This window comes from Hydra vulgaris, chromosome 03 (assembly GCF_038396675.1).
Source record: "Hydra vulgaris chromosome 03, alternate assembly HydraT2T_AEP".
Classification (NCBI taxonomy): Eukaryota; Metazoa; Cnidaria; class Hydrozoa; order Anthoathecata; family Hydridae; genus Hydra; species Hydra vulgaris.
Genome location: NC_088922.1, coordinates 38,705,461 through 38,731,079, shown reverse-complemented (window position 1 = coordinate 38,731,079; position 25,619 = coordinate 38,705,461). Strand labels below are relative to the sequence as shown.

Below are 25,619 nucleotides of genomic sequence, written 5' to 3'. Positions count from 1 at the left end.
GCAACACAGGTTTTCATTTAAGATGTAATTTAAACACACATACTTACCTTTATAATTAAAATTTGGCCTTTAACAAAATGACTTATTAATTTCAAGGGCATAAACACATCAGAAATTTCCCTTGGAATACACACAGAGGGTATTAGTCAAATTTAGCCAAATCGAAGTTGATCTTCTATTACACAATATACTTATACTTTTGGCCATGACTATGTATATATATATATATATATATATATACACACTCTTAGTCGGCACTTACGGGGACATGTTTTTTTTGTTTCAGTTTCGTTGTTTTTTTTTCCTTTTTCTATACTACTTTTATCATAAATATAATTACTTTTTAATCTTTTAATTTTTATTTATATATTTTAAATTTATTTTTTTATTATAAATATATGCTTTTTATATTTATTTTTGTTATTTTTATTTATTTATTAAATATTATATTTCATTTTTATTTTCATCTTTTTACAAAAATGGTTAGTAACAGTAATTTAACCATATTTGAACCTTGCCATAATCCTGACCTTGATGCTGACCCAAACCATACCCTCAGTCGATGTAGCAACACTCCACTGAGAGTCAGACTATTTGATATTCAATGTATTTACTTTTTGTTCTCTATAAAAGTTGCTTATGGGGACAATTTTTTTACAAAAAACAATACTTACGGGACAAAAAATTAACAGCTATAAAATGACTCTGATAATGTTAACGTCCCCATTTTTAATAAATAAACTTTATTTCTTATGCTTTAAATCTAACATTTATTTTTATATAATATAGTTTTATCATTTTTCAAATTTTTATATGATTTTGCTTCACTTGTGACTCAACAGGATACACTTTTGAATAATTTTTTTTTTTTTTAATATTACAAACTTGTTATATGCTATAAAATAATTTTTATTAAAAAAAAAACAATGTTTTTTTTATCTTATAGAACATTAAGGGGATGCCAGCATATATTTTTCAAATATGTTATTTTTCGGGACACCCATGCATTTATATATATATATATATATATATATATATATATATATATATATATATATATATATATATATATATATTTATATATATATATATATATATTATATATACATCTTTATATATAAATATAAATATATATGTATATATATATATATATTTATATATATATATATATATATAAATTATATATAAATTAATATATAATAGAATATTTGATCATATAAATTTATATATATATATATATATATATATATATATATATATATATATATATATATATATATATATATATATATATAATTTATATATATATATATATATATATATATATATATATATATATATTTTTTTTTTAATTTAAATTTTTGTGCTATATTTTTCTATACAATGTTTTTATCCAAACATATTGTTGGCTTAGCATAGGAACAGCCACAAATAGTCATTAAGACTAATCTAAAGTAGCATTCATATATATTTATGTTATAGAATAACAACTGGTAGTTAAGGAAATATAACTCTGAGTTTCACGCCTATGGCAATCATAAGATATTCTATATATAAATTAAGCTTAAACAGTTTAGTTTTAGTCTGGGTAAAGACTTTTCCATTATTAACTTTGTTATTAGCAATTTAGTTTATGCAACATTTAAAATTATTTTTATATTTTGAAAAGTTTTAAAACAAGCCTAATATATTTATCTTTTATCATTAATTTAAATTTATCAAAGTTTATCAAAAAATTATTGACTAAAGTGTTAAAAAATAAAGGTGGAGGAAGTAATACAGTCAACAATAAAGTTGAAGGGACAGCTGTATAGTACATGGCTAGTGTGTTATGCTATATGGCACTGAATCAAATTTCTTATAAAGCAGATGATAGTTATGTACTTTAAAGAGAAATAACATATCAAATATGCAAATTTGGTGTGTAATAATCCTAAAAATATTCCAATAATTTTTGTCTGATCTTTTTAATCAACCAGTTGTTTAATATCAAATAAAGATGTATAATTAGATGCACTTGATTTTGTACTGTGCTTTGCGGCATGTATTTATTTACTTTTATATTTGTTCATTTTATTAATTTTTTAATGACAGTATAATTTGGGGATATATCTGTGACAAATATGGAAAAAAAGTTGCTTTGATACTTTCTGGAAGTGGTCTTGCAGCATCTACCATTTTGTTTGGCTTTAGCATGAATTATACCTGGGCTGTTGTTACTAGATCTATTCAAGGATTGTGCTCAGGTATGTTTAATTTCAGAAGTTTTTATATATAAATATGTTTGTGTCTAAAAAACTGACTAGATTTTAGTCAGATTATTTGAGTGTGAAAAACTTGATATGGATACGAATTGTTGATATGATTGTTGATTATTAAAAGTTTTCAACTATAAAAAACAACAACTGAACCCACATTAAAAGTGTAAGTTAAATTGTTGTTTTTATGTATAACTTCAGATATAGACGTGCTTCTTAATTATGAAATTAGACAAGTCATCTTATAAGTTACACACATCCTTGAGTCTCATAGAGGACATAATATCAGTAAATTTTTTAATAAAGTGATGCAAACTTGTGAAATTCCGCATGAAAAGATTTATGTATTATTTACTAATAATGCAGCTGTTTTATATGTCATTAAAGTCACCTTTGATGGATAAGCACCTACCATATGTCATACATCCATATTAATATCATATTAAGAAGAAGATATTCAGAAAACAAAGAGCAGCAAGTCACAATTACTATTTTTGGAGCATTGGCAGGATATTTTCAACATTAGTTCAGTGCTGTAACAAAACTGAAGGAAATTCAAACTTAAATAAAATTACTAAAGCACAACAATTAAATATGTCTCCACCAGATGGAATTCAGCGTAATATATGCTAGAGAGGTTCTGTCTGTAGAAAAATGTATTGCATTTTGCTAAATTACCAAAATACAAACTCAATAATAACTTGCTGAATTACTTGAATGTATACTAAAATACCTTAAAAGTACTATGAAAGACATAAAGTCTTTTGTAGCATTTTCAAAGTGTCAAGTGATACTTTAGCAGACAAAGTATTTGTACACATGTACATTTCTGATGTTCGCGAATACAGAGACTTAATCTGGCGCTGCAGAGACTGCATGTACATCAGAAATTATACTGTTTTTTAATTCGATTTAAATGAATCTTCATCATCAATGCTTGTGATGCAGCAACTGGAATCAATAGTAATTTTTTAGATGAACTTAAAAAAGATATTTATAAACTAAAATACGACTAAAATACTAAAATATAATATATAAAAAAAATTTCTGTATTAAGTAATATTATTTGTGGAATTCAGTCACATGCTAGTTCACACCCTGTACATAGTGTGACATTGATGCAAAGAATCTTGCAAGCTGTGGAACTCCTCGAACCTTTGGTTCTGTCAAGAAAAACTTTGAAGCTTTCATTGCCTGTGGGGGTGAAAGCAAAAATGCAAAAAGGTTTAACAACACTATTCATTCTCCAATTATCAGTCTTCCTGATGATTCTCTCCTTATTGACCTTATCCCTCCAATGGAGCTCCATTTGCTATTAGGAGTTGACAAAGACTATTCTGAAAAAATCCAAACTTTCAAGGAATTCTACATTGCTCTCAATGGGCCATCTGTAACACCGAAAGTTCACACAGTCTTTCACCACATTCAACATTTCATCAACAGAAGGAAATGCTCTCTAGGCATCTTCAGTAAACAAGGGACAGAGGCACTACATCATGAGTTTGAGCTCCATTGGCAAAGATTCAAATGTTTTCCTGGTCATCCTCAATATACAGAGCACTTGACCAACTGTCTGGTTGATCTTAACAGCAAGCACATGTGAAGAATGAAAACTTAGAACTAAATTAAGAACTGTGATCAATTTTTAAGCTTGTCATAGAAAGAAAAGTAGTATTTTCTTATCTTATTTTTAGAATTTTATCACCTTTTCAATCTTTTGTGATTGTTTGATGAGTTTATGTTAGAAAGTATATTTTTGAATAATAAAAATTATTAAATTCCTTTCATAGGTCCTTCAAATTTTAGGCATAATTTTAAAATGCAATTTTTTTCTCAGATGCCAATCAGTGATTTTGAGTTAAACTTTTTTTTGATCCTCTAGGTAAATACTATCATCCCTCAAGAGGGTTTCTCTGCGTTAGATGGTTTAGGTGGGAAGCCTTTTTTTGGAACAGTGTAAGGCATTCTCATTTGAAATAACTTGCTGAATAAAGCTATATTTGACCATTAGTTTTAAATGGGGAATCATAACTATCAGGATCAGAGGTGGTACATACTTGAGTTTAATTTAAAAACCTAGTAATGAGTTACATAATACTTCATTGTCTCCTGCATCAGCGATTTTTATTTTGCCTAATGTAACTGAGAAATTAAATGAAAATGATGGTAATTTTTATAAATTACTTCCTTAAAATATTCAGATCAACATTATCCTTATCTTTTTGAAAACAGAGCTGTTTTATAGCTCTAAAATACGACTGATTTTATTTTCTTTGAACCTTTTCATTTATAGCATAAACTTTAAATGCAATTTTCTCTCTCAGACGCCAATCAACGATTTTGAGTTTAATATTTTTTTGATCCTCTAGGGTTTCTCTGGGTCAGAAGGTTTGGGTGGGAAGCCTTTTTTTGGAACAGTGCTTACGAAGTTCAAAAAAGCTCTGATGGAAGAAGAAAAAAAGAAAAAAAGTAAAAAGCCAAGAGAAAAACTATAAATTATAAATGTATATATACTACTGCTTCCTGCTTTATTTGCATTGTATGTCTATAGGCAAGGAGAACCCCAAAAGTCTATAAATTGGCTATGGAATTTTAATAATAGCCTGATGATTTGAATGGTGTGATGAGATGCCTTATGCATTAAAATAATTTTAATTCAGTATTAGAATATATACTATATACCTTGGTATATCATTTATTGGTAAGATAGTTAGATAAGATAGAAAACTGTGTAGGCTGTGCAAATAAAAAAGCTAATTATATTTTATTATTTTTATAAATATAAAAGCTTAAGGCTCCGCTTCAGCAGAAAGGCTTTATTCTAAACTTCAGCTTTTACAAAATCATAGTGTTTATACATCGCTTATTAAAACATGTATATAATAATATTTTGTTTACATTATTATTCCTAAGATATTGAAAATGAACCCTCAGTCTCAGATTTTGATGATTATTCAACCATCTAAAGATTCTAATAAATAATGAGCATCCTAAAAATTTTATCGTCTAATTTCAACCGGTTCGTAAGATACAGCAGTTTTAACTTTGCATTTTAACCAACAAAAATCTGTCACTTATAAAAATGGATTTTTGTTTTCATTAGATTCCATGCCCCAAAATACTTATTTTAGGGCTAGGAATCCAATGAATCAACTTAAAATATTTAAAAAAAATAAAATAACACCTAAAATTTAAACATTTATCACAATTTTACTGGGGTGAGTGCAATCACAAAAACGTCGATGTGGTTCATTTTTTTTTTTTCATAGAAGTTGTCCTGAATAGTTAAGTTACAGTTATTACAAAGAATTGGAGAGTGGTCTTTTCTAAAACAGAAATAAAAATATGGTCAAATCTTCTTAAATTTATTGCCTAAAAGACAGGTATTATGATAAATCAAAAGAGAAAAAAAAGGTGGCAACTTGACGGTTTTGTAATTAAAATCGTTTGGCTATATCAAACTCTATTTTTAGATGTTGTTGACTTGCTGTTTCTGTTTTTTTTGTGGTTTTGTTATTTAGAAATGTTTAAAACTTTGAAAAATTAAAGTTATAATGTTTATTAATTATATTAAATTTCTAATCCTAAGCAACCTTTACCTCATGCACACTTTAAATGAATAATATATTTTTCTTGCATCCTTTTTTAGGTATAATAAATAATAGTATATTGATAAAATGTAATCTTGTGGGTTTGAAAAAGCTTTAAATGATGAATGTCACAAAATATGCTTTGTACAAAATCTAGGATTAAAAGATTTTTGTAATCTAGAAAAGGATTTTCTAAATACTTATTTATGTATATATATATATATATATATATATATATATATATATATATATATATATATATATATATATATATATATATATATATATATATATGTATATATATATGTGAATATGTATATATATGTATATATGTATATATATGTATATATGTATATATATGTATATATGTATATAAATGTGTATATATATATAAATATATATATATATATATATATATATATATATATATATTTATATATTTATATATATAGTGTTGCATGGTAGTCCTAAAGTTTCGTTTATAAACTGTAGTTTTGAATAGAGCGCTAATTAACCAGACCAGAAATCGTTTTAAAACTTAAATAAAATTTTTTTTTCTTAAATGATAGATTGTTTGCCCAAACCAAATCCTCAGTTATTGTAGCGGCACTTCCTTGTAGCAGCAGACTATAAGATAATCGATGTAGCAGCACTCCCTTGTAGCTGCAGGCTTTAAAATAGTCGATGTAGCAACACTCCGCGCATGTTTTAAAAATATAACAACAACAAAAACAATATTAATTTAAAAAAATTTCCAATCATTATTATTGAGTTTTTTAAAAAAATGATAAAACTTAATGAACTTCTGCATTAATTTAATTGTTTTAACTCTTTGATGACAATAAATTGTAGCTTAATTGTCAAAGTCACGAAATTGTTGTTAAAAGAGACTTTTTTTTACCATAAAAGTCTCTTACGATAAGATAAGGATATATATATATATATATATATATATATATATATATATATATATATATATACATATATACAGTATCGGACAAAACGAGTGCAACTAAATAATGCTAATTTAGTTTCTTTATATAAAAGTGCTGCATTTTTTCAATTTAGAGAAATAACTATGTAACTGTTTAGAGACAAAGTTCTTCAAGTTTTATTCATCACAAAGTTCATTATTTGTACACGAAAATTAATAAATTAATCAAAAGTATTAAAAAAGTTGATTTTCTTCTGGACAAAACAATTGCAACTCGACAAAATGTTGACCAATCTGTATTTCGCTATCAATATTTCGTGGCGAATCCTTTGTTATCAATCACAGCCTTGCATCTTCGAGGCATAGATTCGATCAGGTGATCAATCAAACTTTGTGGAATTGCTGCCCAGGCCTTTTAGATTTGTTCAAACAGTTGATCCTTATTACGAACACCTTCACGATTAATTCTGCGGTTGACGATCTCTCACAGGTTCTCGATAGGGTTGAGATCCGAAGATTGAGGCGGCCAATCCATCACCGATAGGTGGTTGTCTTGAAACCACTGCTTGACTACTTTTGCAGTGTGTTTCGGATCGTTATCTTGCTGAAAAACCCATTTTATTGGCATATTCCATTCAGCATGAGGTAACATAACATCTTTCAGGATATTTTTATACATGAAACGGTCCGTTATTCCATCGTTTCGATGTATTGGAACTAGACCTTTAGCAGAAAAATACCCCCAGACCATTACATTGCCTCTACCATGCATCACGGTCTTATGGCAGTAACGAAAATCAAAGCGTTTTCCGGCCGGTCGACGTACACAGCAAATGCCATCGCTCCCAATGATGTTGAACTTCAATTCATTACTGAACAGGACAGTTCGCCATTTCTGCACATTCCAATCAATATGAGATGTAGCAAACAGGAGTCTTTTCTTCTGGTTTTTTTAGTGAAATCAGCGGTTTCTTTGCAGGACGTTGAGAAAACAATCCGGCTTCAACAACACGTTGTCTGATTGTTCGGTCTGATACAGGCAGCTCTAATCGCTTTTGTATCTCAACTGATTATATCCAGGGATCCTTCTTGACGGATCTGACGATCATAGAATCCTCTCTAGAAGTGGTGGAATGCACTCTTCCACCTTTATTATCTGCTGCCAACTTCGATAAACTGTCTTGATAATACTGACTGATTGACTTCCATATACTGACTGAATTACATATCGATTTACATATCTCTTATATAGTAAAATGAACCTGTGTGAACCTGTTCTGGAAGATTCTAGATGCTTCTTTTCGATGCTTCTGGAAGCATCTGTATGCGTCTGGATGCTTCTGAATGTTTCTGGATATTTCTGGATGCTTCCAGATGCTTCTTCTGGAAACTTCTGGAAGCTTCTGCATGCTTCTGGAAACTTCTGGATACTTCCTTTAATTATTTAAAAACTTCCGTGAAGTTGACACGGACCAGACTTAAGAAAATGAAACAAACCAAAAAAGTTGCACTTGTTTTGTCCGCTGCAAAATGGCACTTGTCAATGAAATTCTGCCTGGGTGCTGTCACCTGTCAGCTGATTGCTCATGTCATGGCATGCTATGAATCCAGACTCCTGAACTGTTTGCTGTGGTAGTATAGTTCGTTTCGTTTTGACATGTAGAATAAGGAACCCTTTTTAGCATTGTTTGATGTTGGTTGCAAATGTTTTAAGTCTAATATTTAAATTTAGATTTTATTTTAGATCAAACAACCATATCTCTTGAAATGGCTTGTGACCTTAAATCCAATCATCTGAACTGTAAACCAGAATAGAAAAAATGAGAAATTTTTGCTCATGTATTCAGTTTCTGAGATAATAAAATGGTGTTTCTGATAATGAAATTGAGTGTGAAATTGATGGTGATGTATCATTTGTTAAAGGTAAATCTTGTAATAAGCAACAGTTAGACAACTCGTTAATACTAATTGGAGTCTCACCAATTAAAGTTCATGGAGTCGCAAAGCATTAACAAGTTGTAACAGCAAAAAGAAAATTAGCCAAAGCCTACACAATAATGGAAGAAGTAGTAACAAGTGCTTATGGAGTAAATATAGATAACTTAGAGATAATATAGAGTAGCCTTATCTTTTTCCAGTCATCCCTCAGATAAAAAAAAGCAAATAATTTTGATCATTTGAAAATTTTAATTAAAGAAAAACTTTGGACCATTTAAAAGAAATTTGGACCATTTAAAAGAAATTTGGACCATTTAAAAGAAAAATTCAAATATTAACACTTTGACCTGAATCTTGGTCTAGAAAATATGCTTCAGTATATTTTGAAGTTTCTGAACATCTTATATGACGTGTTAGGAAGCCTAAAAGTGAAAATGTGATTCTTGCTATACCTGATAAAAAATAGGCCAAAAATACCTGACTTTCTTACAGCTTTGGTTCAACATTTTTTTCAACAAGATGAATATTCTAGAAATCTGCTTGGTAAAAAAGATTGTGTTAAGAATAAAGGTAGTTCTTTACTACAAAAAAGATTATTGTTGTGCAAGCTTCATGAACTTTATATTGATTTTCAAAGTAAATACCCTAATTTTAAAATAGGAATTTCAAAGTTTTATAGTTTGCGTCCAAAATGGTGTATTGGTGTGGGCCCAAATGTACACTGTGTATGTGTTTGTATTCACCATCAAAACTCATTATTGCTTATAAATGCTGTCCAATAGAATGCTACATACAAAGATTTAATGTCAAAATTAGTATTTGATACAAGCAATAATGAATGTATGGTTCATATATGTGCCAAATGTCCAGGTTATGATAACTTAAAGGTATTTTTAGATGAGGAATTAAGTGAGATTGATAAAGAAAAAGAAATTTAATTTTTCCAATTTAATCAATGGGAAAGTACTGATAGATCACAAATAATTACTCAGACATTTAACTTATTTGAATGCATACAAAGTTGTTTCTCACGTTAATCAACTAACATATATTGCTAAATGCCAAACATTCATATATTACTAAATACTAAACTCACTACTTGAAAGTACAGGTAAAACTGTTCCAGGTACCAGAAGTTATCATCCTTACATACTTATTTCAAATTTTGAAATTAGTTTAAAAAAATCAAGGGAGCATTAATGTGTTGACAGATTTATTCTGTCAAAAGCAGCAGTGTCTGATCTTGTAATTGTACCAAATTTTAATTTTGTTGCATGCAAGAACAATTCCTTATAGTGGGTAGGCATGGTTACAGAGATAAATATTTCTACAAATGATATTCAAATTAAGCTTATGCACCCTCACGGTCCTTCTCAAAACTACATTTGACCACAGAGAGATGATATCTGTTGGGTATCATTAAGGAGTTTGATTGCAGTAATCAATGTCCCAACAACAAAGTCAATATAACAATAATGTAAATAATTGTAATACTATAACTAATAAATTTTAATTTTTGAATTTTGAATTTTTAAATTTTTTATATTACTTTTCCTTCTTTCCAAGTTTTCTTTATGTCTTGGAGTCTTAGTTTTTTAAGTTTATTTGTCTTAGTTTGATAAATATGAATCTAATGTTTTATAATTAATGAATTTAAGTATATTTGAAGATGTTTTTATTTCTGTTTTAAGGCCGCAATCTTAGTCTTTGTAATAACTCAATTAAACTATTTAATACAACTTCTGAAAAAAAAACAATTAAATTTGCGATATACATCTGCATTTTGATTTTAAATTTTTTAAGTTGTTTTATTGGGTTCCTTGCCCCAAAATATTTAATGGTACAAATTTTAGCTTTCCAACACACATCTAACAAAAACTAGGACCAAAACCATTTTTTTAAATGGCAGATTTTTGTTGGTTGAAGGCAAAGTTAAAATAGCTATATCTTAGGAACCTGTTGAAATTAGACAATAAAATTTTTAGAATGTTCACAATTTACTAAAATCCTTAAGTGGTTTAAAAATCAGCAAAAATCTGAGACTTGGTGTTGCATGCCCTGGATGTTTTCACATGGAATCGACCATTGTTGAATTTGTTATTTGATAAGTTTAGCAAAATAGAATAAGCAATTTTAAAAGGTTACATATAAAATTAAATATTACATATAAAATAATACAAACTTTAATAAGGTTGTAAATTGCAAAATAAATTTTGCTTGTTTATTATCTTAAAATAATAAATATTTTATCTAGGGCATACAATACCGGTTGCAATACTGCCAGTAGTACTGGTGTTTGCTCATATAATGTCATTTGTTATTACCGGTATTTGTTCTCTGAATACTGGTGTTATTACTAAACTTTTTATACAATATTTTTTTATAATTGCTTTGTTTTTTTACTTTTAGTTATATATATGTTTATACTATATGTTTATATTTATATTATATTTATATTATATATTTATATTATACTTATATTATATATATGTATATACTATATGTTTGTATTCTAATTTATATTATCTTAAATAAACTATTTTTAAATTTTAAAAATTTGTATTACTGTTCAATTTTCTTCCAAACGTGAAATTATTTGAACTAAAAACCCTCAAGGTGTCTTTAAATATACTATGAATATTTACCCATATTACTATCACAAGGAAAGAAATTATACATAATATACCAATTATGAAACAAATCCCTAAATAAAATCTGTAATGGTTGCTACACAATCAACTTTTTTTTAGCATTATCAACGATTGGTATATTTCTCTTAAAATATCAATAACGATTGAATATACTCATTTTGGGCATTATGAATGATTACTACACAAATAATACCCTTGGATATTATTTTCACACAAAGGAAAGTAAATGTTATAATAGCCATTGTGCTGAATTTAATAATAAAAGATACATGTGAAAACAACAAGGAGTATTTTAACATTATATAGGTTATACAATTAATTTTAATATTAAGTATAAATCTATATAAATTAATGTTATTTACTTAACATAATTGTTCTCCTTCAAGTTAAAAAATATTACATATATAAAAGTGTGTGTGTTTGAATTCTTATGAAATGAGGAAACATATAAATAAAACTAATAAAGTATCATTTTCTTATATTGTAAACATAACAAGTAATAAATGTCCACTATAATTTAGAGTCTAGAAAGCATTTGAATGTTTAATTTTATATCACTAATTTAATACATAGCATTTTTGGAAATTGTATTTAACAAAAAGATAGATCCCTTAAAGACTATATAAAAGGTATTAGTGATAATAATAATCAAAAAATAGCATGGCAGTATTTCAAGTATGACAAAGAATATGTTGTTTGTAACTTGAGTGTGGGAAACAAATAAAGCAGCTGGCGGCAGCATGAGTGGACTTCCAACACATTTGCGAAGTGTTCACTAAATAAATATACTAAAATGAGGCGCTAATAGATGTACAAGATCTGAAATACCTGTAAAAAGTTTTATGAAAGACATAACAAATATAAATTGACTTACATTATATTTTAATAAGAAAATCTATCAATCATTTTCCGCAAATGTTTCTTGCATTGTTGCTAATGATGGCTTACCATTCACAAAATTCAGTTTGTCATATAATCTTTGCATCATACTACAAGCTAAAGGTTTAAAAATATTCATAAATCTCTAGTATGTATAAAAAAGTTATGGAGCAACTATAAAAAAATAAGATGAATTTCAGATTTTAAAAATACAAGGTATGAAATTCAGTTTAACATTAGACAAGTGGATATCACTGAGGAGTTGACGATATAAAAGTGTTAACGTTTTATGCGAATATTAAGTTTTATAATCTTGGCCTTATCCAAGTACACATAAAAATGCCTTCAAATAGATGTTTGGAAATTTAAGTCTAAATTGGCCTTTTTTAATCTTGAAATAAAGGGCTGTGTTGCCAGAACTACTGATGAAGCTGCAGTAATGAAACAATTTAAACAACTTTTACAGTTTCAACATCAATTATGTATAGCACACAGTATTCAGCAAGCTGTACTTCAAGTTTATACAAAAAAAAGTGTTCTAATAGGGAGCAATTAAATGATAATGACCCAATAACAAATATAGATGAAATTTATTCTGATTCGGATGAGGAAACTGAACCTGATATAGGAAGAAATGTTACAATTGATATATCATCTGAAATTTATATTGAAAATACAGATATTCATTCTTTGAAAGAAAAAATCAGGAAAGTTGTGAAAATGTTCAAAAAATCTCCCACTAAAAATGATTCTGTTTTACAAAAACATGGAAAAAACATGTTTGAAAAAGCAATGTCATTAGTTTAGGTTCTAAAATCAGTTGGAACAGTTTCTTAGATATGCTAAGCAATTTTACAAGTTGTGCGGTTGTGTCTGAAAAAGCTTGATCGATTTGGAAGAAGCTTTTAACTTCTGTTCTGCAAAAATAAATTTATTATCTGGTATTTTTGGTCCATTTCAACTAATCAAAGTGCCAGTTGAAACATGCTTTAAGTAGCTGATTGATTTTCTTATTTAACAGTATAAGTTTTATTGAGTATAATAATTTTGACATTCACCCTCCTTTAAGCAAATGGCCTGGTCTATTAAATCCAGAGAAAACCTCATTTTGCCCTTTATTTAGATATAACAATGTTAGTTGAAAGAGTTCTCTATTAACTCTTTTGAAATTTTGACTCATTTCTTCTTGGAAAATTGTAAATGAGATTTTTTTATCAAAAACTGTGAAATTAGAGGAATGTCAAAGTCTTTAATAGTTTGGCAAATAAGATGCTAAAAGTTTTTATAAATCTAAAAACCAAACAATGCAGTCACTATTTTATAGCTTATAATACTGGCGTTAGTTTAGTTTTAAATATTACATAGTTATAATGTATTTTACTAAATGCACATGAATTGCATTACTTTTAATAAAATACCACATTCCTGTTAAAAATCAATATAACCTCTTCGAGCTTACCCAGAAAAATGGGATATTGGGTTTTGAAAGCCTACAAAATCAGAATCATAAAAATGTAAAAATTGAAATCAAAACGTATTCAAAAAAGTTATACAACATTTGATTTTATTACTATAAACAGCAATAAAGGAAATGACAGCATTAAAAAATTTACAGTGCAAGTAAATAACTTTAATTCACTAACAATAATTCTACAGCATCTATGATTAAGTTATAGCATAAAATTTTTTTAAATATTTTTAAATTTGGCAAAAGGCTTCGTAACAAAGCAATATTTTCACAATTCATAAAGTCTTTTAACAATTTACGTGAAAGGGCTCACTTTTATGTTAAATGAATTTTGTAAATGACACTATTTTTAATGGTATTCCAAACCATACCTACCCAAGCAATATCTCATAAAACAAATGGTTAAACTGTTTGTTTTCTTTGAATGAACAAAGTTAACAAGAGGTAACATCTTTTATAATTAAAAAAGTGATGATAGTGCTTGGAAGTGAAGACAGTGCTTGGACATTAATAGTGGAATTTGTGATAGATGTTGTTTAGCAATGAGGGGGAAAGATGAATGTAAGGACATAAATATTCCACCTATATTCAATTTTGAAGGAATTTATCTAAAGATGTCCACAATGGAGCAATTATGTCATTGTCTTATCTGGCAATTCAAAGCCTCCATTAGAAATCTTCCAAAAATTTGAAATTGAAAAAAGTGTCCACAGATGCTCTTAATGTCTTTCAATTCTTGGAAAGGTATTCGCCATCTTGTAATGAGTACACATTCCAACAAAACATGAGAATACTTTCAGCAAAGTACAACAAAGTTTCTGATCAAATAGCTGCCATAGTTATTAGCCAAAAAATCACCACATGGGGCTATTCATGTTGGCCAGGCTAAAGGTGGTAGACCTTTGCCATTGACACCAAGTAATTTTGGTTCTTCATTTAAAATTTCACTTTAAATGTATGTAATGAGGTTTTATTTTAGTTTTCCTTTATTTAGGTCCATCAAGTGCTACACAACTTCTTGATGCTCCCACGAAATTGATTGCACAAGATCTTGCTCAAATTCAAATCAGTACTCTCGAGTCATTAATACAAGTGAGGGAAGGGGGTAATTTTAGTCTAGATTTAATAAATGGGGGGGGGGGGAAGAGGGGAGGAGTTTTAATAAATGGGAAGGTAAGCACTTTTTTTGTTACAATATAAGTAATTTTTATAAAAAAATTCAGCTTATAAATGCGGACTAATATTTTTTACAAAAGCGCGCTTAAAACTATTTAATTCTAGCGTGGCTTGCAGTCAAATGTGCATTTTCAAACAACTGTTTTAGCATAATTTCAATAGGATTTAATATGCTGATATAAGTACTTTGGTGAGAAATAAACCAAAAGCTCATTTTCAACAAATCAAGATTTACTAGGTTGGCGATAGTTTTAGTTTTTATCAGACTGAAAGAATTATTTTCTACTTTTCAAGGCTGATTTTCACTGATTATTTTTTTTAGTTTTGAGATGTTTTGAGTTGAAGTTTTACTTGTTGCTGACAACTAGTAAAAATTAATAAATGGGGGAGCAAGGGGTCTTAATATGCTGGGGGGGGGGGATTTTCCAAAAATTAATAAGCGTCTTGGGATTGTAAAAACAGATACAAGGCTTACTCTTATTAATTCACCACTAAGAAAGCAACTCTTAACCACAAAGAACTCCAAAGGTAGTTGTTGCAACATGCAAATTATTGTTGCTATTTCAGAAGGAATGCCAGAAAATTACCCCAACCTCAAGCATGGGTTCACCTTAACCAAGGCTCAATCAAATGAATTCGTGTTGTCTTGTGATATGAAAGTAGCCAATATTTTATGTGGTCTTCAATCCCACTTTTCCAAGTATCCATGCACTTGGTGAACAGCATCTTCCACTAATCTTGCTTTACCATGGAGGTCAATTCATTGGCAATGATTGCAGCTGCTCAAAAATGTTGATATTCAGCAACTGGCAGAAAAAGAGAAAGCAGCATTTCATATTTCCCCCTCACTGATGCCTTACAAAAGTTCAATTCTGTTGTAAAGGCATGCTTTGGGAATATTTTAAAATGATGAAAAAAATTGTTCTTTTAAAGCCCTCTTTCTTGGCTCTTCCTGCAGGAAGTGTGACTCCAAAAGTCCATGCCATGTTTTTTCATATCAAGGGTTTATCAAGAGAAAGAGCATTTCATTAGAAATTTGTAGTGAGCAAATACTGAATTTTTGCATCACCAATTTTACAATAGTTGTCAACGGTATAAGCATCTCTTTTCACATCCAGAATATGAAACTCAACTTCATAAATGTATTATTAATTTTAACAGAAAATATTTGTAAAACTGCCTTTATACTTTCAAAACAGTTTTACTTGGATGAAAAATCATGTATATTTTGTTCTTGTTAGTGAATTAAAGAATTACTTATTTATTTGTACTGTAGAAATGCCAAATTTTTTAATGCTGTCATTTCATTCATTGCTGTTTATAGTAATAAAATTGAATATTGAATAACTTTTTAGGATATTATGTTTGATTTCAATTTTTACATTTTTATGATCCTGATATCATAGGCTTTCAAACACTATATCCCATTTCTCCGGGTGAGCTTGAGTAAAAAAATCAAGAGGTTATCTTGATTTTTTGACAGAAATGACCAATGTTAAATTACTTTATAAATAGATTGATAAACCTTTATCTCCAAACTGTTCCATACCTGAGTTAGTATTATTTTTTCATATGTGATGTCAGCAAGCTAGCCATAGAAGTTGCCTGTTCGATATATTTTGGATTGAAACAGCCTGCAGTTATAGTCCCAGTGTTTGATGCTGTTGTGTCAAAAACCATGCTTGCCATACAATCTGTACAGTTCATTCTTCCATTAGTTCATACATAGCCTTCAATTATATAGATTAATCAATTATAATTGAATTTTCTATATAACTAAAGGCTATGTATGAACTAATGGCTTTTGCTTTATGGGACTAAATCTTTGAAATAAATCAAGAAAACTGATTTTATATATATATATATATATATACACACACACACACAAATGAAGGAATCACTTAACACTAATGAATATATATATATATATATATATATATATATATATATATATATATATATATATATATATATATATATATATATATATATATATATATATATATATATATATACATATATATATATATATATATATATATATATATATATATATATATATATGTTTTGGTATTTTCAAAATTTTAGATAATTTTTTTGTAGGCATGATAGTAATATCTAAAGCAATTGTGTTTGATGTTTCTGATGATACAAATATTGCTGTTGCTTTCAGTATATTATTTTCTGGATCTAATATCGGATTAATTTTGGGACCTAGTATTGCAGGTAGTTTTGCTGTGTATAATTTTAGTTTTGGATTTACAGTCATCATTGCTAATCACTGTTATTTTTTTGTCACCATCATAAAATTTTATAAAAAGACTTTTTTAATAACACTTTTTCAGGTTATCTGGTGTTTCCTGTTGCTAAATACCCAAATGTTTTCAGTCAAGGTAGCAGTTATTTTATTATTCTATCAACATTGATTTCATATTTGTTTTTTTATTATCTTCTGATTATTTGAAGCTTTTTTTGGATTTTTTATTCAATAGTTTTTTGTTTTCTTTTCTGTAGGAACATTCTTTGATATTTTTAAAATTGTGATACCTAACCTTCTATTTGCTAGTGCGATGTTAATTTCACTCTTAGTGACAGTTTTTCTTCTGCCAAAGATTAAAATGTAACCAATTATTTCTTGATTTAAAATAAATAATTTTATTACATCCAAAATAATTATCAGAGTTGTCATCAGAATAAAATTTAGTTTTGAAATAAATCTAATACTAAATATTTGTATTAGAAATTTAGAGGAACAGGAAGCCATAGTTGAAAATGCTAGTTTTCAAAGTTCATTAATGGATTCAAATGTTTACTTAAACTGTTCTATCAATGCTGGCTCAATTCAAACAATTGTGACAGAAAAATTAGGATTCCTTGATTCAAAGAAGCAAACAGTTTTAAGGCATTTTTTTCGGTTTAAGAATACAAAATTTGGAAAACTTCTAGGGTTAGTTTTTTAATTTTTGCATAATTTTCACATTAATGTAATTTACAATAAATTATACAAAATCTAAAGCAAAAAGTCTAACAGAACTTACCATTAAAAAATTGAAGTGTTTTATTTTGAAGGTTTTATTTAATTTTTAAATAAAGAAACAGATATTACTTACTCCTGATATTAATCTACTGTACATACTCTTTGCTAATTGTGGGTCACAATGAGTTATTTCCTGTGTTTGCGGCTACTCTACCACATTATTGTAAGAAAGTTTTTTATTAAACTTAAATTTTTTACCAACATAGACATAATCACCAATATAGATGTATTTATTTTAAATAGGTGGACTTGGTATGACAACATCAGATATTGGATCACTTTTTTTAATAGTTTCATTTTCACTGTTCATATCTCAAATGACTATATTAAATAAGGTTTGTATAATTACAATAATTTTAATATAGATAAATATATATGCAACCCTCAGAATTAGGGTCAGCATTTGGCAATGCCGATCTAACTGCCGACCTTAAAGTGTTTGAGGTCGGCAAAAAATTGCCGAACTCATTCAGATGTTTTATGGTTAGACCTTTGTATCAAATTTTTTTTGCCGGCCTGATGCCGACCTCTTAAAGATTGAGGTTGGCAAATTATTGCCGACCACAATTTTTCTAAATCCGAGGGTTGTTATATGTAAATATAAATATATACATATATATATATATATATATATATATATATGTATATATATATATATATATATATATATATATATATATATAATTATATCTATATCTAATATATATATATATATATATATGTATGTATGTATGTATGTATGTATGTATGTATATATATATATATATATATATATATATATATATATATATATATATGTATATATATATATATATGTATATATATATATATATGTATATATATATATATATATATATATATATATATATATATATATATATATATATATATATATATATATATATATATATATATAATGTATATGTATTTATATATATATATATATATATATATATATATATATATATATATATATATATATATAAATTTGAAACAAAAGTTTTGAAAAGGTGAAATAGAAATAGAAACATAATTTGGTTCAACCCTCTGTACAGCAAAAATGTTTCAACAAATATTGGAAAAGCGTTTTTAAAATTAGTTGACATACATTTCCCTCCCTCTAATAAATTGCATAAAACTTTTAAGTAAGCTATAGCTGTACAAAAAATATTGAAAGAATTATGAAAGGCCATAATTTTGCATTGATTAATAAAAATGAATTTCCCAAAGAAAAAAATACTGAAAATTGTAACTGCAAGCAAAACATTGACTGCCCTATGAGTGGCAATTGCTTATCAAAAAGTATTATTTACAAATGTGTATATATTTTAAAATATATATTTTTATTCAGTAAATAATATATATATTATTTACCGAATAAAAAATCTGAATTAATTTCTAAATGCAGACATGAAAATAAGTTTATTTTAAAAAATTATAAAAATAATTGACCAGTCTAAAATTGTCCTAATTCTAAAGAATTCTTTTCATGATTTTTTGATTATCTAATCTAGTTGATGTAACTTCCTGGTTCCAAAACACTACAGTTATTACACAATTATTGAATACAATTCCCAACTTCTTGTGAAATAATTTTCCTATAATTTGAACTTTTTGATGTTTAAGCATTCTTCCTGATGAACCTACTGATGGAGAAACATGATGTTAAAGATAAAAGTTAGATAAGTGTTTTTACTAATTTATTATTGCTTTGTTCTTTAAGAACATTAAGCGCTCTATTTTTAGAATACACTGACATAATTTATATATATATATATATATATATATATATATATATATATATATATATATATATATATATATATATATATGTATATACATACAAACAAACACACACATATATATATACATATAAATGTGTGTATAAGAATGAGAGCAAGATAGAGAAAGAGAGAGCTATCAGCAATGTAACTTTAAATTTATGTCAGGTTGCCCTTCGGAAAACTGAAACATTGGTAATCTCTTGCTTGAATTGTCTATTATGATTTTTGATAACTCTGTAGAATTTTTATTTTGTTTGAACATTTTCTACACTCAATAAACTATTTAAATTTGGATTATTTAAATCAAGCTATTATATAAATACAATATTAAAAGTAATTTTAGTTACTGACACAGAAACTGACTATATCTCTTACAAAAGGTCATCAAAATTTTTTTTAATTACAGTATTAATTACAGTACCTCTGCTGCTTTTTGTTCAAATTAATAAAAGCCCTTTTTATTTTCCTTTTTTCAATTTGTTTCCATTTTCAGTTGATCATTGAGGTTTGAAGTAGTATAAAGTTGGGTTATTAATTACTAATGACTAATTACAGAACTCTTCATGTGCTAGTTAGAATAACCACTTTGTACACAGCCTTATGGAATTTGAAAAAACTTACCTCTAATAATAATTTTGCCTTGCAATGTCATATTTAAATATCTAGATATTGAAATATTGCTTAAAGAAGTCAATAGTTTACTATAATATGACTGATTTGCCCAAGTAAACATTTTGTTTCAATTATGACTTGAGTTTCATAGTGAAAATCAGCAAAAAAAAGACATGATGACATTAGTACACAGTGTACAAAGGGGATAAGAACATTCAAGTCTAATTTTAAATAACATACATATGTAATTTTAATCTAGTAAGGTTTTTATTTTATTACATAAATTATAGTGATTATATACTTCGATTGCAAAGAGAAATAATATTGTGCTTAAGCAAGTTAAAAGCTTTATAAAGATTTTACTAAATTAATAATAACAAAAATTCTTGTAAATTACTTTATATATATTAATAATGTACCAATTAATTTGTATTGGTAGTAGCTTAACTTAACTACTTTTTGCATAATTGGTATCAGAGTCTGTCTTTTTTTACCGATTTTCTAACTGTTTGCTTTTTGAAAGAAATTGGATCCTGCATTAAATAGTTATATGTTAAATAAACTAAAGTCTCTCTATATATTATATAGGTTTACTTATAGATTTTTTAGACAAAATTTTACAGTTAATTATATTTTCAAGACAAACTTATACAATTAAATAAATATTTAATAACAAGCTCATTTCCAAAAAGGAAATCAATATTATGTAAGTTGGCAGTTAACAAAAAGATGCAACCATATGATAAATAGGACAGAAGCATAAGCTTGGAAGCTAGAGCAGGCCCTACTGCACTTACAATTTCATTTTGGGTTATATCTAAAGGAGAATGAGCATAACTAGAAGAACCAGTTCAAATATGACAGCAGTATTCCATACAAAGATGAATTAAAACTATAGAAAAGTATGAGAAGTAAGCAAACGGAGCACTGTTTTAAAAGAGAAATTACATTATTTAGTTGAACATCTACAGGAACATATTAACCGTCAAATGAAAGGAATCAAGCCTACAACTTATGCTGATTTTTAAGCATATTAAAAATTGTTGATTTGTATACCAATTTTAAAATGTTAGATAATCATTATTTGTTCGAAACTTAATTGTTACAATATGTTGGCTTTAGTGAATATATGCTGAAATATTAGCAAAATTCTAATTTTTTTTTCCTGTCCACAAATTTATATATATATATATATATATATATATATATATATATATATATATATATATATATATATATATATATATATATAAATATATATATATATATAAATATATATATATATATATATATATATATATATATATATATATATATATATATATATATATATATATATATATACATATATTTATGTATTAGAGATGTGCTGAAAGCATTTCCTGATTCCGGCACCACATCTAGTAAAAAAAGTTGGAACAAAAGCTTGTGAAACCTCTAGCACTGAATTATTTTACACAAAATAATCCTGATTAATTTGCGCTGTTTAAGTTTGCTTTAATATATAAAGTTTCTTTTTTAATTAACAACTATATTTACACTCGAGGTTACAAACTCAAGTTATGCAAGCTAAAGTGTAAACACGATATCCATAAATACTCTTTCTCCCTCCGGGTTGTTAAGATTTGAAATAACTTGCCGTCTCATGTCGTTAATGCCAAAAACACCAAGAGCTTCAAAATTAAAATTAACCCTATCAACTTTGAAAAATACTGAGAAATAAGAGAGGCACAGAATTGCAACAACAAAAAAAGTAGGGTAGACCTTCTCGGCTATAGTGTGAATAAAATAAAAATAATTAAAAAAGAATTTAGACAACACTTATTTGCTGTGTTTTATTTTAATGGTTTAATTAATTTTAGATTCGAACAAACATTAAGTATTTCAAAGTTTAATTACTAAAAGTTCTCTTGTGAAAAAATTCTCTCACACAATAAAAAGAAGCTATTTAAATATCCGTATAAATCAATTTACTTTTTGCAATATATTATGATTATTTTTCAAAAATGTACTCGGTGCCGGGTACTGCAACAATATGGCAGATTGCGGGTACCTGGGAAAATAGCTGAATTCCAGGTCCCTGGGTCTGAACCAGGCACCCGGCAAATCAATTATATATATATATATATATATATATATATATATATTTATATATATATATATATATATATATATATACATGTATATATATATATATATATATATATATATATATATATACACTCCTAGTCAACGTTTATGGGAATATTTTTTTGATATTCCTGGAAACTACTTTTTTTTCACTTTTTTTCCACTTTTTATTTCTTATATATAATTTTTTTATATTTTTTATTATATTTCTATTTTCATTTATACATATTTAAATTTAACATTTTCTTATAAAAACATATTTTTTATAATTATTTTTGTTATTCTTATTAATTATTATGTATTATGTTTCATTTGTTTCATCTATTTACAAAAATGATTAATTACGGTAATATAACCATATTTAAACCTTGTCTTAAGCCTACTATAATTACACGGTTCAAGCAAAACCAATCCTTACTTAAAAACATAAGTATTTTAAAAAACCTTGCATCTTATATGTATAAAATGTTACAAATAAATTAATACTGTTGTAGATGAAATTCATAGTATCCAATATTTTAAACCAAAAGGTAGAAAATCATATTCATCTGAAGTTCTTTGTTTTACATTATAGCAATACTACACTTTAAAAACATTCTCTTACAAAAAAAATTACTTCTACCTTCATTGTCTGTTTTAAAAAAATTAGCAGCTGGTGGTATTGAGCCCTTAAAAGCTATTAAATTACTTTTGGAGGAAGGAAAAGTAGATTCAGATTGTATATTAATTCTTGATGAAATGTTCTTACAGAAATGTAATGAGTATTGTGGTGGTAGATATGTTGGTATGGATAAAAATTATAAGTTTTTTAAAAAGTATCCTCGTTTTTGTGATTGTAAATTAAAAAAAATTTCAACCGGTTATGTCATTAAGTCTTGTCCACACTCTAAAATCAATAATAATGCAATTTTCCTTGAAATAAAAAAAGTTTACTGTTGTGCCTTCTAGATAGTGGTTATGCAACTCCTCCTGTAATCTCCTAATGAGGGCACAGCTCTTAAACTCAGTTTAATGGCTCTGAGGCTGACTGGTAGTAAGGTTTCCCGAACTCTGATTAGATCTCAGAGAGGCAGATTCCATCAACAGCTGCAAAATATCAGAGTATTAACAGTGCCATGTTGCGTATGGATGGTGTCCCTGTTAATGCTTTTGTAACCTTGTATAGGTCACATATGGAGCCCTATGTTACAACTTAAAGATGATTAACAGGACTAAGGAAGTTGCATAGCTAATTGCTTAGGAGGCTGTACTCTATCTAAAAATGAGTCAAGTTCTCTTTAAACTTAAATCATACCAAAAAGTAACTTAAAATAGTAAACATAAAAAACCATTCCCACCACCTAACTGTTTTAATATATCTTTTACTAATATTTGTGGTTTGCAAAGCAACCTTTCATCAGTTAAATTTTACCTCTTAAAAAATTAAACAAACTTGCTTTGCTCTTAGTGAGATTAATTTAAATTCTAATATTCCTTTTTCTGATCTTAGTGTTGATGGGTACTAACCTTTGATTCCAATAGTTACAGTTAGCCATTTACCTTCACTCCTTGATTTATGTCTAGTCTCTGATCCTAGCTTGTGTTCAGTTTCTCCTTTGGTAATTCTGACCATGCAATGATTTCTTTAAATCTTTTATCTTGTACTTCCTTTTTGGACTCACCCTATCATTGCACTACTTACTACTACCCTAAAGCTGACTGGGATTCTTTTTTTGATTCTCTTTGTGACAGTCCTTGGGTTGATGTCTTGCCCTCTCAGCTAAAAAATCTGCCTCCTACATAATCTCGTGGATTCAGGAAGGAATGTATGCTTTGATTCCTTCTTGTCGGTTCCAAGTCAAGCCTCTTTCTACTCCATGGTTAACACCCTCTTGTGCAGCTGCTATATGAAATAGTAATTATTTTTTTCATCTTTTTCAAAAGAACAACTCTCTTGAGAACAAACAGCTATTTATGTAAAAAGGTGGTGTCAGATGCTAAGCTTCATTATTCTCAGTTCATTAAATCCCATATCTTATCTCAGAAGTTAGCCTCTAGAGACTTTTGCGAAATCTTCAACAGCATTATTAACAAAGGTAGGTCTAACATTTATCTCTCATTCATGGGAGTGATCTTATCACCCCTTCCAAAGATAAGGCAGAACTATTGGCAAATAACTTGTCTTCCAATTCGACTCTTGAATCTTATGGCCATTTGCTTCCTTCCATTCCAATAAAACAGACAAGCCATTGTTAAACATTCAAATCACTCCAGCTTCAGTTGCTTAAGTCATATCTCTTCTACGGCTTGTGGTTCATAATCTTACAAAATTGTTCTCCAGAACTCTCTTTTATTCTCTCTAAACTATTTAATAAATGCTTGACTGAGTCTTGTATTCCTGCCTGCTGGAAAATGGCATTTGCTGTTTCAATTTTCAAAAACTCCTGTAGACCTTCTGACCCCTCCAGTTACCGTCTGATCAGTCTTCTACTAATAAAATAAAATAATATTAGATTAATACTAATTAACCTAATATTATAAATTAATTATTATTAAAACTTAATAAAAAAATAGTTAAGCTAAAATTTCGAGTAAAAAAGTGTGGGAACAACAGACATTTAAAAAGTCAGGTCAGGTTATCCTGCTACTGGTAACATGTAACCCAGTACAATTTGCTTCATATCCTGCTGCCTTGTAGGATACGCCTTTTTAGGCAAAGGCTAGGAGATGCCAACTCTGACTTAAAACACCCCCTGCCTTGGGGCTCTTGGTTGAGTAAAGGCTAGATGTGGTGTCTCGATAAAAGTACTCATCTTGGGCAGATGTTAAATGCATCCGGCTACTGTCTTGTAGAAGGCCTCCTAGGCAAAGACTTAAGAGGTAAACAGGTTCTATCTGTTGACACGCACCCCGTCTTCATCTATTAGGCTGGCGCAGATGTATTTTTAATACATTGTTTCCAGTTTAGGATGTTGAATGCTAATCCTTTTTGATTCAATGCATGGGTTTTGCTTGTGTCTCTGTTTTTATTACTAGGCAACTCATTCTATTATCTCCTAATGAGGGCACAGCTCTATAACTCAGTTTTATGGTTCTGAAGCCGGCTGGTAGTCCCGAACTCTGTGGTAGCTCTCAGAGAGGCTGATTCCATCAACAGCTGAAAAATATCAAAGTATTACCAGT

The 25,619-nt window shown here is 27.8% G+C and overlaps 1 protein-coding gene across 4 annotated transcripts in view; it reads left to right on the top strand.

The window, feature by feature from the left end:
• The window catches only part of LOC136078132 (uncharacterized), a 132,445-nt gene that overhangs the window by 65,330 nt on the left and 41,496 nt on the right, over positions 1-25,619 (top strand). For all 4 annotated transcript variants that reach the window (XM_065793145.1, XM_065793144.1, XM_065793147.1 and 1 more), the window contains 7 exons: positions 2,095-2,246; positions 16,998-17,120; positions 17,240-17,287; positions 17,409-17,514; positions 17,635-17,841; positions 17,988-18,094; positions 18,175-18,266. In XM_065793145.1, coding sequence (XP_065649217.1) covers positions 2,095-2,246; positions 16,998-17,120; positions 17,240-17,287; positions 17,409-17,514; positions 17,635-17,841; positions 17,988-18,094; positions 18,175-18,266 — 835 coding nt within the window. The remainder of the gene's footprint in view (positions 1-2,094; positions 2,247-16,997; positions 17,121-17,239; positions 17,288-17,408; positions 17,515-17,634; positions 17,842-17,987; positions 18,095-18,174; positions 18,267-25,619) is intronic.